The sequence below is a fragment of the Lagopus leucura genome, unplaced genomic scaffold (genome assembly GCF_019238085.1).
Source record: "Lagopus leucura isolate 7727_CA_CO unplaced genomic scaffold, USGS_WTPT01 Super-Scaffold_100016, whole genome shotgun sequence".
In the NCBI taxonomy this organism is placed as follows: domain Eukaryota; kingdom Metazoa; phylum Chordata; class Aves; order Galliformes; family Phasianidae; genus Lagopus; species Lagopus leucura.
In genome coordinates this window covers 15,200,791-15,216,724 of record NW_024962270.1, presented here as the reverse complement: position 1 = coordinate 15,216,724, position 15,934 = coordinate 15,200,791, and the positions used below count along the sequence as shown (strand labels likewise).

Here is a 15,934-nt window from a genome sequence, read left to right as displayed (position 1 = left end):
TAATCAGCTTTGAAAGCTTCCTCTGAACTAGTCAGATTTACTGAAGACAAAGGGGTCTGTCTAGCTAAAGTAACATAAAATAACTCTTACCCATAATTTTAAATAAACACTTTTTATGGATTATTTGTAGTAAAGCTGACATTTGAGCAGAAGCATTGAAAGCTTAATCCCATGGTTTAGAAACAGCTGTGAACTACCAGGAATCCAGTTCTGGGCTCCCCATTTCAAGAACAGGGATCTCCTAGTAAGAGTCCAGTGGAGGTGACTAAGCTGGGGAAGGGCCTGGACACCTCCTGTACATGAGTGAGACACCTGGGCTGTTCAGCCTGGAGAAGAGAAGGCTGAAAGGGGATCTGATCAATGCCCTAACATCTAAAGCATGGCAGGCAACTGGATGAGGCCAGGTTCTTTTCAGTGGTGTGCAGTGACAGGACGAGGAGTGATGGCCAAGAGCTGGAACATAGAAGTTCCACATAAATACACAGAAGAACTTCTTTTCAGTGAGGGTAGAGTGACAGAGCACTGGAACAGGCTGCCCAGAGACGCTGTGGAGTCTCCTTCTTTGGAGATACTTAAAACCCATTTGGTAGGGAACCCCTTTAGCAGAGAGTTGGACTCAATGGTCTCTAGATCACCCCCGGTCCCTTCCAACCCCCGTGATTCTGGGATTCTGTGATCACTGGATTATTACAGTCAATACTGCAGAGATTTGGAAAGCACTACCTCCAGTGTCAGCCAGAAGAATAGCCACTGACGATGATTTTGCTTTTCAAGCAAAGCATTTCTGGCATTTTCCATGTCAGAAAATTAGGACTTCTCAACACAGCAAGACTATGGGTAAGACGTAAAAACACATACATATGACTTGTATGTGCAGATTTCAAAGACTCGTGCCCCTGAAAATAACTTGGCCTGAAAGAGGAAAAGGCAGTTACGGGTTCCAAGAGGTTTCTGCAACCTCTCCCAATGGGAAGGATGTAGTCCAAGCTGTGTGAGGGCTGTGGCAGAGTGCTGAGGCTATACCTTGTCTCCTTGCTTCAGGGTGCGCAGCTGTAACTGTCCAATGGCCTTCTTGGCTTCAGCCTTCAGTTGTCGCTGTAACAGAAAGCAGTCCTGGTTAAACACTTATTTTTCTCATAGCTCCTAATGTCTAAGCAAGCAGGCACCAGTTTTATAACCCAGATATTATCAAAACAAGCTAAGTAAGCATGACCATGCTATTTAGGTAAAACACAAAACAAGTTTCAGGACAAATTCATGTGGCTATTGACTCCAGACGACACACCAAGGAAACACTTGCATATGATTTGTTTTTACCTAGGCTTCTCATAAAGCACAGTTTCTCCTTTTAGAAACCATAAGATAATACCTTGATCAGATTAGACCTAACCAAAATAAACAGAAAGCCTCAAATGGGTATAGAAGGCTGAACACCAAGTCCCACAGCCAATCCTGCACAGCCTCACACCTTGAAGGAAAGGTGAGGTTCCTTACCCAGCACTAAGCCACCACAGCACGCCCTGAACCAGCCCTCTGCCCCACATCTTACAGAGCCAGCAGCCTCCTGGCACCAACCACTCCTGTCAGGTGGAAGAACACAGTTTTATCAGTGCGGGTTCAAAGTAACACACACACACACACACACATGCAATTCAGAGCTTTCTTTATTTCTATCCCTTGCTAAACAAATCAAATGAGCAGCCCCAGGAGGTTTGCAAAGCAGCTTCAATGAGGGCAGAGGAGGAAGCTGAAGTGCATTCCCCTCCATGCCATTTGCTTGCTGCTGTCAGGATACCGGGCAGAGATGAGCAGGAGCAGAAGCCCAGCTTGCCTGGCAACCGTTGCTGTCCAGCTGTCAGTGCAATGCATTTAGTTAGCATGGGAGCCAACAACCCTGTTTAAAGGTCACAGGTTGGTGCTGCTCTACCACCATCACCTGACTGTCCTCTCTGGTGCACTTACTGCCTCTGGACACAGTGGTGCATCATGCAGCTCTGGCACTGCTGTCCCAACCCAAAATCCTCTTCCAGATTCAGCTGCTCAGTGCAGAACACCGCACTGTCAACCTTCCAGCACTGCTCCCCCTCATGCATTTTACTTCAGATACAAGAATCCTTTCAGGCTAAAAGTGCAGGACTAATGGCAGAAGCATGGAAGAGACAAGCTGGAGAAAGCTACTCATGATACCTAACAAACTGAGCAAACTGATAACTCAATACTACATAAAATTCCCTGCGGTGAAGTAGGGCAAACACGTTGATTTAGATGGCCTGCTGCTATCATGCTGTTTTGGTACAGCCAAGCTTGCTGATACTTAGTGTTGCTTTGTGCTTCTAGCCTACAGCATCAATATGCAAACTTTTAGAAGCTTAACAGCTATAACAATGATCAAGGACGAGATTCATGCCATCCTAAGGTGAAAAATGCAAGTATGCGTATTTTATTTATTAGGAACAAGAACCAATCAAGTTTTCTTAAAAAAAAAAAAAAAAACCTTGTAGAGTTCTTCTGCTGAAGATAGCAGCATAAGTTCCTGCATGACACTTCAAAATCATTCTCCTCCTGTCAACACTTCAACCAGAAGCTGTAGAGAAGCAGCCACACAGCTGTCTCTGAAAATCCCCTAAGTTTCACTAACAAACACAGACTAGGAATGCAGCAATATCAGCTCCTGCACTACAGCTACTTGTTATAAACGGGGAATTAAACCATCCAGGAGCATACTCCCCTGTGTAGTATCTAATCTACACATCTAATGTCAGGGCAAGCATATTGACAGGACCCAACTGGCTGCAGAAACTGCTGGCAAACAGTAAAGTGTAAATGTACTCAACTGGCTGCATGATTAATAATTTACCGAGACGATATTTTAAGTTTTGCCAGAGCACAAGTTTAATGGCTGTTCTTGAAATGCACCAACGGCAAAGTCACCTTTAACATTGATTATGTAAGTACAGCAGAGCACAGCTCCGGGGGGATGGAGAAAGGTTGCAAGAGGAAGCATTTATTGAGTAGGCTACCAGAGATCCAAGATACTCAAGCCTGGAATGTCAAAGCATTTTGTGAAGCCAAATTTTTGGAGCAAACATTAAATGTTAATGACTCTAAAAGTTTCAACAACCCTACGGCCCTTGGGGAATGGAGGGTGAGCAGAAGCTGACTAGACTGAGACAAGAAAAAAGACAGAATCAAGGTATTACAGGACGGGTCAGGTTCTGGCTGCCACCCAGGCTCTGGCATGCTGAAATAGGCACCTGACTGGGAAAGGTAGATGTGCTGTTCATTCCCCAGTTTTCCCCAGTCCCTCCCGGGGAATTTAATCACCAGCCCCTTCTGCACCCTTGCAAGTACAGCCGTGGCAGCACAGATGAGCCAGCTCTAAGGAGGTAAGGAACTTCCACTTTTCTCTTGCAAGCAAAGGAAGTTCCTCCCCGCAGATAGCTACTGCCATGAAGGCAGTTAGGAATTCTGGCAAGTCAATCACAGAATCACAGAATCACCCGGGTTGGAAGGGACCCCAAGGATCATGTAGTTCCAACCCCCCTGCCTGGCAGGGCCACCAAACATACACATTCAGATCAGGTTGCCCAGGACCCCGTCCAACCTGGCCTTAAACACGTCCAAGGACGGGGCATCCACAACCTCCCTGGGCAGCCCGTTCCAGGGCCTAACCACTCTCCTAGTAAAGAACTTCCCCCTAACATCCAACCTAAATCTTCCCTCCTTCAACTTAAAACCATTTCCCCTAGTCCTGCTGTTATCAGCCCTTTTGAAGAGTTTACTCCCCTCCTGGGTGTAGGTTCCCTTCAGGTATTGATAGGCTGCAATGAGGTCACCCCGCAGCCTTCTCTTCTCCAGGCTGAACAAGCCCAACTCCCTCAGCCTGTCCTCATAGGGGAGGTGCTCCAGCCCCCTGATCATCTTAGTCGCCCTCCTCTAGACCCTTTCCAAAATCTCTATGTCTTTCTTGTACTGAGGGCTCCACACCTGGACACAGTATTCCAGATGGGGCCTCACAAGAGCCGAGTAGAGAGGGACAATCACCTCCCTGTCCCTGCTGGCCACCCCTCTCCTGATGGAGCCCAGGATCCCATTTGCCTTTCGAGCTGCCAGAGCGCACTGCTGGCTCATATTCAGTCTCTCGTCCATCAGGACCCCCAGGTCCTTCTCTGCCGAGCTGCTCTCAAGGACCGCTCCTCCCAGCCTGTACAGGTGCCGGGGGTTCTTCCGGCCCAAATGCAAAACCTTGCACTTTGCCGTGTTGAACCTCATCAGGTTCACCCGAGCCCAGCCAGTCAAGCAACTCACCTTCTCCAAAATCATTAATTAGGTCAGTTCTAAGCTGCAACACCTAATCCTTATGAAATCAATGGAAATGAAAACTTGAGCTCAAATAAGAAACCAGGCCACAGATTAACACGCTCAGTCCTTCTGCATTATTAAGAAAGGTTAATATACCGAGGAACAGAATTTGTCACTACTTTGTTGGTACCAAGCACAGCTCCCCACTGCCCTTTCCTTGTTCTGCCACCTTTGTGCTCACAGGCCTCACGATGCAGTAACAGATCACAGAGATTGCCATTTGACTTTCAAGTTCACAAGAAAATGGAGTCAGACAAAAAACAGCCAGTTGTAAACAGCTTAACATGAGAAAATGCTGATCCATTTCAGCTCACAGTTAGGACAGATGTGTTATTAAACTTGCTTTCACTTGGACTTTAAGACAACATGAGTGGCTCATCTCAGTAGTCACTCAACTTTATAGAAAATTACAGTTTTCCTGTATACAATTCCTGCTCAAACTGAGTGAGAGACAGAGGTGCTGCCTTCAAGAAACATCTGCAGCAGAAATAAGACCTGGGTTATGTGTGACCAAACCAACTTGTTAAAGTTCCTTCACCAGAAAAAGCACGTTGTCATAGCAAGAAACACAGAAACTCTGCTGGTGAGTGGTGAAGCTTTAATGCACCCAACAGCCTCACTGTCTATAAAACAAGAGATGGCTTCTGAAAGCACTGGAGTCTGAAGACTTTTCAAGACAAGCCAAAGAAAAGGAAAAAACTACTGCCGAGATGGTGAAGACTTCAAAATCATCCAGAGCAAGCAAACGAGGCATACAAGCAGGATGTAAAGAATTCGAGGATACCAGAAATAGACCACAGAGCACTATTGGCAGGTCACATTTATCACAGAACTCTGCAGAGTGACCAAAGAGTCCCTCTTGGTTCTAGAGGTAGAACATGATGTCACCAGGAAGGTCAAAAAATGAGACAGATGCTCAGAAAGAATTGTAACACTGGTAGAGGGAAACATTCAGAAGACTTCAGAAGGGAAAGTTTGTAACAATTACTACCAGAACACAACTGTTCCCTAAGAACACTGCCCAAATGAATGTATAACCCATTGACACCTGCACAGAAGAGGGAAAAAAACCCTTTACTCCAACATAACAGACTAAAGTCCAGAGAGGGTTTCCAAAGGGCTGAATGACAGCAAAGTTCCACAGGCAGCATGCAATCTGATAAGTTGATTGACTAATATTCAGTGTTTCAAAGTCCCTATTTTGAGACTTAGAACATGCTCTGAAAATCCAGTAAGCTGGTTAACAGAGAACACCATAGAGCCACATTTTACTAGTTCCTCTTCACCAACAAGAACGTCTTTGTTATTCTTTCCTCATCTTATCCTTGTAAGGTTAGTTTTTAGATGCTTTGGTACAGAAACAATTGGAAAAAAAACCTACAAAACAATTCTGGATTGTCTTGAGTTTCACTTTTACAAAGTAGTACATTTATTCCACTATGTCAGAGAATCTTTGATTCTGGTACTTCATAAAGCACTTCATGGCTCCTTAATTTCAGATCAGCTGAAATCATGTGGAACTGGCATGTCATTCGTCAGTGTTATTTTTCAATCTAGACTAAATTGTGTTGTGTGTACACAGAGCCCAAGATAGAAACAGTTAGAGAAGGAGCGGGCCAAACCAACTGGATTTTCCCAGTGCTGTCTACCACTAAGCATTAATAACAGCCATAGCTCTTTGAAAGCCTGAGAGCTCAGAACAGAGCCGCACTTCCACAGCTGCTCTGTTCAATGCCTTCAAAGAAGAGAAGATTTTCTTGTGATTTGATTAACAGCATCTTCCGCAGATCAGTTTCTAGGGCAGCCTATTGATTGGAATCAAGTTCTCTCAGTGGGGCAGTTTGCAGGGAAAGAAGAAATTCATCAATAAGAGACAGCGTACCTCTGTCCACAGATGCTATGCAGAGGGCAGCATCAAGATACAGGGCTCTGTGCCATTCCTCACGAGAGGCACCACAGAGGCAATTCAGTGTGACATCCAGGAGTGGCAATGCTGCGTTTCACAGGCAGCTGTCAACTTCCAGTCCTGCTCTTTCAACTACTCCTTTGTGTTTCCACGTTACTTCCAAGTGCGGAATATCAGAACACAGAGAGGCTAAAATGAGGTCTGTTCATCATCCACAAGACTACATTTAAACAACAGGATTTCAGAAGAACATCGACCAAACTGAGCTAGGTGCTATGGTTACCAGAAAGAACTCAGCATTCAACAGCAGCCACATTCCCTGCAACTACAGCAGGGAGAGAGACTGAGGTGAAGGACAGCAAAGAGCAGTGGTTACACAAGTTAGCATTTCAGAGCCTAAAACGTCAGTCCTAAAATGTTACACAAGCCCAAAACTGGCCTAAATCTCAACACCTGCATCCTGCTTTTAGCCTCGAAGTGTTTTCAGAATGATCTGTTCAGGGGGCCCAAAATCCCCAAGATAGCAGCGAAGCTCAACAGGGCACATCTCCTTCAATGGCAGAATGCCACTTCTCTATCTAGCTACTGATCTCGAGGTAGTTCCCCAAGCAAGCTGGAGTTAGAGGTCACATAGGTACACATTCAGGTAACTCCTGCAAGAAGCAGCACTGCATATACCACAGGTCTCCTTTGCAACAACAACAGTACTTGTACATGAGCAACTCAGAGCTTGTTCCTGCTGCTGCCCATCCTCTTTGACAGGAATCATGCTAGGACATAGATCTCACTTTAAGGTTTTTCCTTAAGCCCTGAAGGAGCAGGGACAAGTTGGGACTGAAGGCAAAACTGTATGCATTTGTTATATCAGTTGATCGGACAATTGCACAAAAGAGAGTTACCCAGAAATTTAACTCGTTAACAATGGCCTGCCTGGGGTTTAAAAAGAACACAACAGTGGCTTTTATTCAACACCTAATTGAGGCTGTCACGGCAACTCTGATAGCTTTCAGTTAGATAAAAGCTTTCAACAAGACGCAGTTTCCCAGCCTGTGGTCTATACTGAGGTAGCAGAAGTCGTGCACCATTCTGGAGACACGTCAGTAGTCTGTCTGATGCTGCATTACAGCTAGCACACAGGCAGTGCTATGTGGGAAGTGTGAGGGTCAGCTAAAAGCAGTTTAGCTCTCTCACTTCCCCCACTACATCAGTATTATTGCTGCATTGCTCTTCAGGAAGTAAAATCTGTAGGAGAAAGTTGGTTAAGCATGACCAGTTACACTCTCAAGAGAACCAGACAGGTGCCTTCCTGCCATTTCTTTGAAAGTTTTTAGCTGTTTAAAAATTTCTCCCTTAGCTCACACTCTCTTTCCTTTGGAAAGAAATTTAGTCATCTTGGTGCTCAAGCACTATTTCAGCTTCATCATCCACAGCATGGTGGCTCAGGGGGACAGTAAGTGACAGACACAACACCAACTCACCTGCTTCCTGGACTGGGCCCTCGTGATCCTGAATCTGCGAGCAGAATAAAAAATGAAGTAGCCCACAGTTGCTGCTGTGACGATGAAAAACGACACGGAGACAAAGAAGATGGAATAGTGGTTCATCCAGGGACCATGCTTTTTCCCCACTTCAATAACCATGGTCACTTTCAGGCCACTCTCAATCCGGCGCAGGATCTCCATGCCTTTCAGGTTGCCAATCATAATGGCAACGATGCTTCCCGCACCTGCAAAAGAGAAACAGAACCCACGTTCACCACAGCTGTATTCCAGTCAGCTTAGAGGCCCCAGTTCAAGAGCCAAAGAACAAACTGTTAAGCTCCTTGCTGGCACCTGCAGTTTTAATATAACTAATAGAGTCAGTGCCATCTCCTTGTTCTTGTTCAGCTGAACAAGTACGTCTGATTACTCATGAGCCGAACTGTATTCAGAAACCATTCCTCTCCATACGGCTCCTCACTCCATGTAAGACACTCATCATCGTTTCAGACACAGTGCTGACAGTTTACACTTCAGCTTGCCTTTGAGCTGCGTGAAGTTGAAAAGCAATCATACACACATCCAGGTCAGCTCCTGCCCAGATGCCAGGCACAGAGCTGGCAGCTTATGGATGCTTCCTGCAATGAATCTGCCTCCCTCCCTGCTCTGCTACTTCTTAACCCCTCTGCACTAAATTTGACTGTGCCACTGAGGCATCAAACAACCAAAGCTATATGGACCAACCTTTGCTTCTGTATGTTCTAGAAATAACTGAGAAACACTGGAGCAAAATCTTGTGGTGACTACAAATGCAGTGGGTTTCAAATGTAAATTTAGAGACAAGAGAATATTGATTTGTGCTTGCCTTTTAAACAGTCAGTAGTAGACGACAAACTCCCTTGTAACAGTACAGCAAGCTATCCAGAGGGACCAAAGAGCTTTACCGTCAGAAGGAATTTCAAGCAACCTTGGTCCCTAAATAATGACTTGAACAAAGATGCTTCCATTTCAAGTGACAAAGCAATTGCTGAGAACACTTCATGCTATTGGTGGGAACATTAAGTAGCCCAAACACAAAGTTGTTCTTAGGAGAAAAACAGAAAAGGGGAGATGAGCAAGTAATTACTGGCTGAAAAGTAGATTCACAGACTAGCCAGCAAGGAGCTCCATGGCATTAAGCCATCAGCTGCACGACATTCATAACAGATATCACACGATGAAGCAAAGGCTGTTACAGAAGTGCTATTTTTAACTAACATCCCAGCCAAACCAATTTTATTGGGGAGACCAATTTTTTCCTCTCCATTAAGCGATCTCATCCAACCTTCCGCTATCAAAACTCAAACCGGTGTTAAAACACAAAAGGCTCTCATTTGAGAATGCACTTATTAATTGTCTATCTTGCCCGTGTAATGTCTTTGACCCAAGATGTTCAAACATGACGTCCAGCAATCTTCCCCAGGGTGACTAACCTCATCTTCTAGTCAGAAAGCCTCCTGTAATGAGAAGTGCATCTCAGACCAGAGGTGAAATAAGAGGCAGCCAGACTGCGCAGCTACCATCCTTTATGATGAGCTGGGATTGGTATGCCAGTTACAAAACGGGCTGGAGGCAGGTGATAGGAGCAAGCAAAGAATTAGAGATGGGGTCAGGTCAGGAGCTGAGACTTTCTACTTTCGTAAGAGTAGAGGAAAGCGTGGGAGAACTGATTGTGACAGCAAGAAAATAAGAAGCCTGCCAAAAAGCTTGTACTGCCTTCTGCCTCACCAGTCAAATATAGCTTGTGGTTAAGTGCAATATGGCAAGTAGCATAGGGATGCCTGTTAATGAATTGTCACCATCAACATGCAACACCATTTCAACTACTAAGCCACCTGGTGAGATGGAGTTTCACACCCTTTAAAAAAAAAAAAAAAAAAATAGACAACTTCAATTTTAGTTTCAGATCATCACTTCACCACAATTCACTAGAAGAGAATATTCTCTCCTGGCAGTTTTCATTTTTTTCCTCCCATCCTCAGATATTTCTCACAATTTCAGCTACTTTGAATCAATACACATCAGCGGTCACGCGGCAGGACTTTAGATCACTGACTGCAGCCACTGAAGGGAGGAAGGCACCTCAGGCAGCTGTTTCTGCTCCTCATTCGTTCAGGCACAAGCTGCTGGTCTCAGTGCAACACATTAATGCTTATTTACACCTATGGGGGTGGAGGAGAGGAGGCATTGCTTCACAAAGGAGCAAACTGGCTGTGTGCTGAGGTCAGAGCTCAGTTTAGGCACGGCAGCCATGGCAGTTAGACTTTCACCAGCCATGAAGAAAGCACACCTTGCAAGTGAGAGCTTTGACACTGCAGAAACAAGGGCAGATTGAGAGGGTGGTTGTGTCTACCAGCATCTGCACTGCTACCCCACAACAAGCCCCTGTTGACCTACATCAGTGCCCATCTTCAGTACTTTGCATTATGGGGGCAGGGCTTTAGAGCTGACAATTCATTATTAAAGGCATTTACAGATGGGCTAACGTGACAGCACACAGAGCTAACCAAATGCCTTGTGCTGACAACAGGGAAAGGAATTCAGAAACTGCCCCTACAGCCTGAGGCCCCTGCTCACCCAGGCCAACGCTCACCATCACAGGGGCATCACCCTTACCTCACAGAAAACAAGGCCTCCCTCCTCTGCCTTACTTACTTCAGCAGTGCCCTGTTAGCTCAAAGCCCAGAACCCACATTTAGCCTGCTGCTGCACTGCTAGAATCAAAGCAGTGAGGCCAGCCTGCACCCAGCACTCCTTGAGCTGCTAGAGGGATCTCACCATGACAGGCACTGCAATGTTACCGAGCCCAGGAAAGTGAGCTTTACACCTCTGGCCTAGGAATCAGCTCCTGTGATTTAAGCAAGGCTTTCTGCTACAGTTTTTTAAAAAAGTTAGAAAGTGAGATTAAGCTGTTAATAATAGGGTCATTGCTAAACAGAAGCAAAACCCGTTTAGTTAAACATTTCTCAGCCTCTCCTTTTCCATCTCCTATGAAATTAGAGAGGGAAAGTTAGTCAGATCTTCAGACAAACACAATCTGCCTGTGTAGGTCTGGAGATCTGCAAAAGGTTCCTCCCAAATGATAAGGCAGCACGGCACAATGGTGAAAATCCGGAAGAGGCTGTTTTGCAGACACAGGCAGGCACAGCCAAAACACAAGCATTCAAAGGGTTCTGCAGGGTGAGGGAAGGAGAGCTAGCACACAAGTGCATTTGGCACACAAAGAGAGTACAGGACCAGGGATCACAGTTTTCACCTTCCTGTATCAGGTTTACTTAGACGCAGAGTGGAGTTTCATCTATTTATACCAATGTAAGTATCCACATTCAACTGTGCCTGCAGAGACCTTCCTTGTTCTGCCATTCATTCCTACTCTGTAGGAACACAGTGAAAGGGCTGGCAATTCAGTAGAGAAATTCAGCATGCAAAACGTGCACAGAGCCAGCAGGATTAACTCCCGAACAGTGAACACCTGCTCCTGCGCTGGCAGGGGATCAATGTCACCCAGTGCTACTCCTAAGCACGCTGCAGATAAGCCAGCTCTGAAGCACTGCTGAGTGTGGTGAGACCCTGTGGCATGTGTCAAGGCAGTGCCTGCACGGCAGGTCAGTGCCCACGTACTGCACTGATACCCCTGCAGCCCCGTACCTTGCACTGCTGACATCAAAGTGTGACAGTGCTGACATCACTGAAGCAGCTCTGAGGAGCCGTCAGGATGTGTTCAGTGTCAAACCTGAAATTTCTGCCTTTTTTTTTAATTCTTCCTTTCAAAAGAAGAGAGAAGTGACTTTCACAGATACTGATCAACTACAACCAGTGGTGGACACTCATTTCTCCCTTCTCTGTTGACACTTGCTGTAGTTGCTCTTCCTTCCAGGTAGTTAACAGCACAGCCTCCAGACACCATGGGGATTCACAAAGTGAGACAGAGACTCACATTAAGGAACGCTCTGTGTTTCCCTTAACAACAGTATGATATTTTCTGTCCATACCCCAGGCTCACTGCTATTAAAGCCTTCCTATGATAGAGAAAGAAAATGTATTAGGAAGGAGCTCCACAAGCACTGCAGGTGGAATGAATAAAACAGGACAAGACCTAAAAGCCCAGAAACTACAGCCACAGCAGGAAGACTGCTAGGAAGCTCGGTCCTCCGGAGACCCAGCCATAATGACACCAGTTTTCCTGACCTAAAACTCATGGAGAGCACAGCAACACAGGAAGGCCACGGCAGCTCTCCAAAAGACAGCTGCTAGGCCTATGTGAAAGCACAGCAGGCATATTTCCTCAGTCAGGATGAAAGTTTAATGCTCCCTTAACCATAATTAAAATTCAGCCCTACTGCAACGCATCTCCAGCTTACAGCAGATGCACTCGATGCACAAGAACAAACCACGCACAGGGCTCCACGAGAATATCACCTGCTGCTACAGCCAGAACAACCATCCCTTCTGAGATGGCCTTGGTAAGCAAATCCTCCCATCTGGACAGGAGCTGCTGTCACAGCTGTGTGTCCTCCAGGCTGAAACCCTGCCCCCTGCACACTCCTGTGGGCTTAATGCTGTCTGCAGGCAGCGGCCACAGAGCAGCAAAATGTCTTGCACACACCATCCCTCTTGCCTTATCTTCCAGATCCTATGAGAAAAAGAGAAAACTTTGCTGCTCTAATTTTGCTCAATGCAGGCTTTGCATTCTGCCTGTCACTGTGTGTATTTAATAAAAATGAAGCACAACGTGTAAAGAGCCTGTTAAAGTACCTGTGGTACTTTGAATCTTTGCTGTGTTACCAGGACCCTTCCAGTTAAGGCTAAGCTCCCCAGCTAATTAAATGTTGAAAAACAAGTTTTCCTTCAAGGAAACTTTTCAGGCACTGGAATTTAAGGAGCTTCTGTTTCATTCTCACATTTCTCATTCACCACTCGAGTTTCACTACCAGCCCAACAGAACTGGCTCAGGCTGGCAGCCACAACGCCAGCTCTGTGACCACACACTGCTTTCAGTGCAGCACATTTCCAGCTCTAATACACCAGCAACTAACACCAAGCATCGCCCGGCTCTGCAGCTCAGGCAAAAGCTTCAGCTATGAAGCTTGCCATCATGATGCACTGCTGCTTCCTCCTCTACAGCTGACTTGAACACAGCAGCGCTGTTACTCTCTAGTATCTAATAGCACAGAAAATTAAATCTAAGAGAAATAATTAACATTTCTCCATGTAATACTTTTGCACAACACTGGCAACTGCGGGCTTGCATGAGACACTGAGAAAGCTCTTTGGCGTGAATGATTAACTTCCTGTTGTTTGACAGGTCTGTATGTCAAAGCTCACTCAGAAACTGTCTCCGCTCTTCCAGCCTCACTTAAAACAGCTTTCTCATCTCGTTCAGATAAAGCTCACCATTGGAACTGCTTTGCATTGTTTAAACACGAGCTGAATTTGGTTGCTTTAGAACAAGTCAACTCATGAAAGCCCCTTTCATTCTGTTTAAAGGCAGACATGTAACCTGGGGCAAATACAATAGATCTTCTAATGCAGCTTTTCTCGGATAGCAAAGGCCAAGCCCATCACATCCCTTGCCAAGAACAGGCTGCAACACAGCCCAACGGGACCCCTCCCCTGCAGGGGGGAACCTGGCTACAACAGTTTCCTTTGGGCATTTGAAGAAGGCAATTGTTTTGTAGGCATTTTGAAGAAAGAAGGTATAAAGCAATTACAGAAATTACAAGGGCTGCTCCAAAAAGACACGCCTCCTGTTTTATTATCTCAGCCCACAATGTTAGAGGCAGATTATCTGTGGTATGGCTGTAGAGGTTGAACTTTCCACCAACATTCTGGTACATTTCACTGCTCTACTACAGATGGCAGCAGAGAGGCAACCTGATAAACTAGCATTGGATGTGGAAGTGTGTATGAAGGGAAGGCGTGCCACTAAATTCCTCCACGTGGAGGAGGTGGTATCCACTGACACCCATCAGTGCTTGCTGAACGTTGATGGAGACCAAACCATAACTGGGGGTGGGTGCTGTGTTCCAGCAGTGGTGACAGCAATGTGAACAAGTCACATTCTGGACTGCCAAGCAGGATCCTGTTCATCGCTGACAAAAATGCACAGCTAATGATGGTGACTATGTTGAAAAACAGCGTTTTGTAGCTGAGAATTCACTCTGCCCTCTTATTTGTTGTGTCCTTGGCATCTGTTGTAGTTTCCATGAAAATAAATAGGAGGCAGTGCTGTTAGAGGAACATACGTGTTTCATAACAAGGGAAAAGGCTAAAATGCCATGCACACAAGTGACAAAATTTCAGATTGTCACATTTTCCTCCTTGACAAACATCTGAAGTTTTGCGTCATGTTTGAGGGCAGTGAAATTAAGCCCCAGCAGTTTCAACATTGTTTCTCTTTGACCAGAGCCCTTGTGCAACCAACAGACCCCTGCAGCACAGCTCCAAGCTTCTTCCCTGGGGCGCAGCCCCGTGCTGCACCCAGCTCACGGCCAGCACAGCCAACAGCAGCGAGATCCAGCCCAGCAGCCAGCCGACACATCTCCCTCAGGAACACAACATACAAGGGACATCGTTTCAGGGAAGTCACTCAGAGGGGAAGGAAAGGAACGGAAGCAGTGTGGTACAGCTATCAAAAGCTAAACGTCATCCTTCCCCGCTTACAAAGCTGGGCAGCCAAGGCCAGCTAACTGCGACTCATTTGACACTGCAGCAGCAGAGTTGTTTTAATCAATAAAAATGGAGCACTTCTTTTTTTTCCTTAAAAAAATTAAGCAGCACTTCAGAAGAACAATGCATTGTTTTCTCCCAGTGCTTCAGGACTGAGATGAAGATGCAATAACAGATTAAGGGCGGCAGACACTGCTACAGCTGAGTAAGTTCTGCCAGAGACCTGCCACAGGATGAAAGGCTGCTTTTTTAAAGAGCGTGCACCACCTTGCACTGAGACCTTCGGAGAATGCACAAGAACTGTTTGAAGCACCATGGTAAGAGCTCAGCACCCATCCCTCAGCACTAAACAACCATCAATAGAAGCAGAAGACAAAAAAAATCTACTTTTGGTTTCAGTTGCTTCACAAAGACGATGAGCAAAAAAAGCAGCCTTGTCAGTTTAACAACTCAAGGAAGAGAGAGTGAAAATACAAATCCTGTTTTTCAACAGGTGGTGGCTGGCTCCTGGCTTGTATCTACACGCTGAGGCACCTGCAACACAGAAGATTGGTCTAGCTGTGCCTCCAGCCTAAGAGGAGCAGCAGCCTTGGCTTTGCTCAGCCCCCTGGGCATCCCTCCCACTGCACCACGGTCAGCCAGCCACCCAGAGACAGAGCCACCTCCCGTGCTGCAGCAGGAAGGCAGAGCCTGAACACTCTCTCAGCAGACTCCTGCCACCTCAGCATGCTGCCTGTTGAGGCATGTGTGTGGTGCATTTATTACACCACCTTTCATGTTTAGGTACAACTGTTGGAATACTGCTTACCTCACTGCATTGAAATAATAAAAAATAGGGGGGTTCTGGTACTCGCTAAGCAAGCTTGTACAAGTCTATTAGCGTCTCTTATGGCAGAAGGGAAAGGTAAGTAACAGCACGCACATGCTGAGCCCCAATTTCTGGATGTGATGCAACTCTGAATACAAAAGCTGTTGTTTCCAGCATCACACGGCGCTATGGATGTAAGCTTCATACCTGGCCTCAGAAGCAGTCAAACCATGAAGCCTGCTTGCTAGCTCTGCTCTAATACATGCTACAACGTTTACAGAAACAATTACTGCTTTCCAGCACATGCAGAAGGCCGAGTCTTATCAGGAATGCTGATCTGACCAAACAGCACCTTTCCCAGAAGATTTCCCACAGTCACAGACACTGCTGGTGGAAATTTCATCCTCATGCCTTTAGTCCCACACACCAAGCTCACCCTTTCGCAGCGGGGAGGATTACTGAACTGATATTCCAGGAGCAATTTAAGCCTGGGCAAAGTGACTTGCCCAGTCCTGTCCAGTCTCTCCCCCTTCTACTCCTCCTTTGCTCTCTCCACCCCAAACATCACCCAGTGCCAAGACAGAATCACGCACTTCCAGGCTGCTTCTCAGTTATTTAAAGCAACAGCCCCTTATGATCCCAGTTTTTTTTTAATTAAGCTGTCTTCTTGAA

The 15,934-nt window shown here is 46.0% G+C and overlaps 1 protein-coding gene across 2 annotated transcripts in view; it reads right to left on the bottom strand.

The window, feature by feature from the left end:
* Window positions 1-15,934, bottom strand: part of RNF128 (ring finger protein 128) — a 37,154-nt gene that overhangs the window by 6,397 nt on the left and 14,823 nt on the right. For both annotated transcript variants that reach the window (XM_042876510.1, XM_042876509.1), the window contains exons 2-3: window positions 7,747-7,994; window positions 1,024-1,095 (exon numbers count right to left, since the gene is read on the bottom strand). In XM_042876510.1, the coding sequence (XP_042732444.1) occupies window positions 1,024-1,095; window positions 7,747-7,994 (320 nt within the window). The remainder of the gene's footprint in view (window positions 1-1,023; window positions 1,096-7,746; window positions 7,995-15,934) is intronic.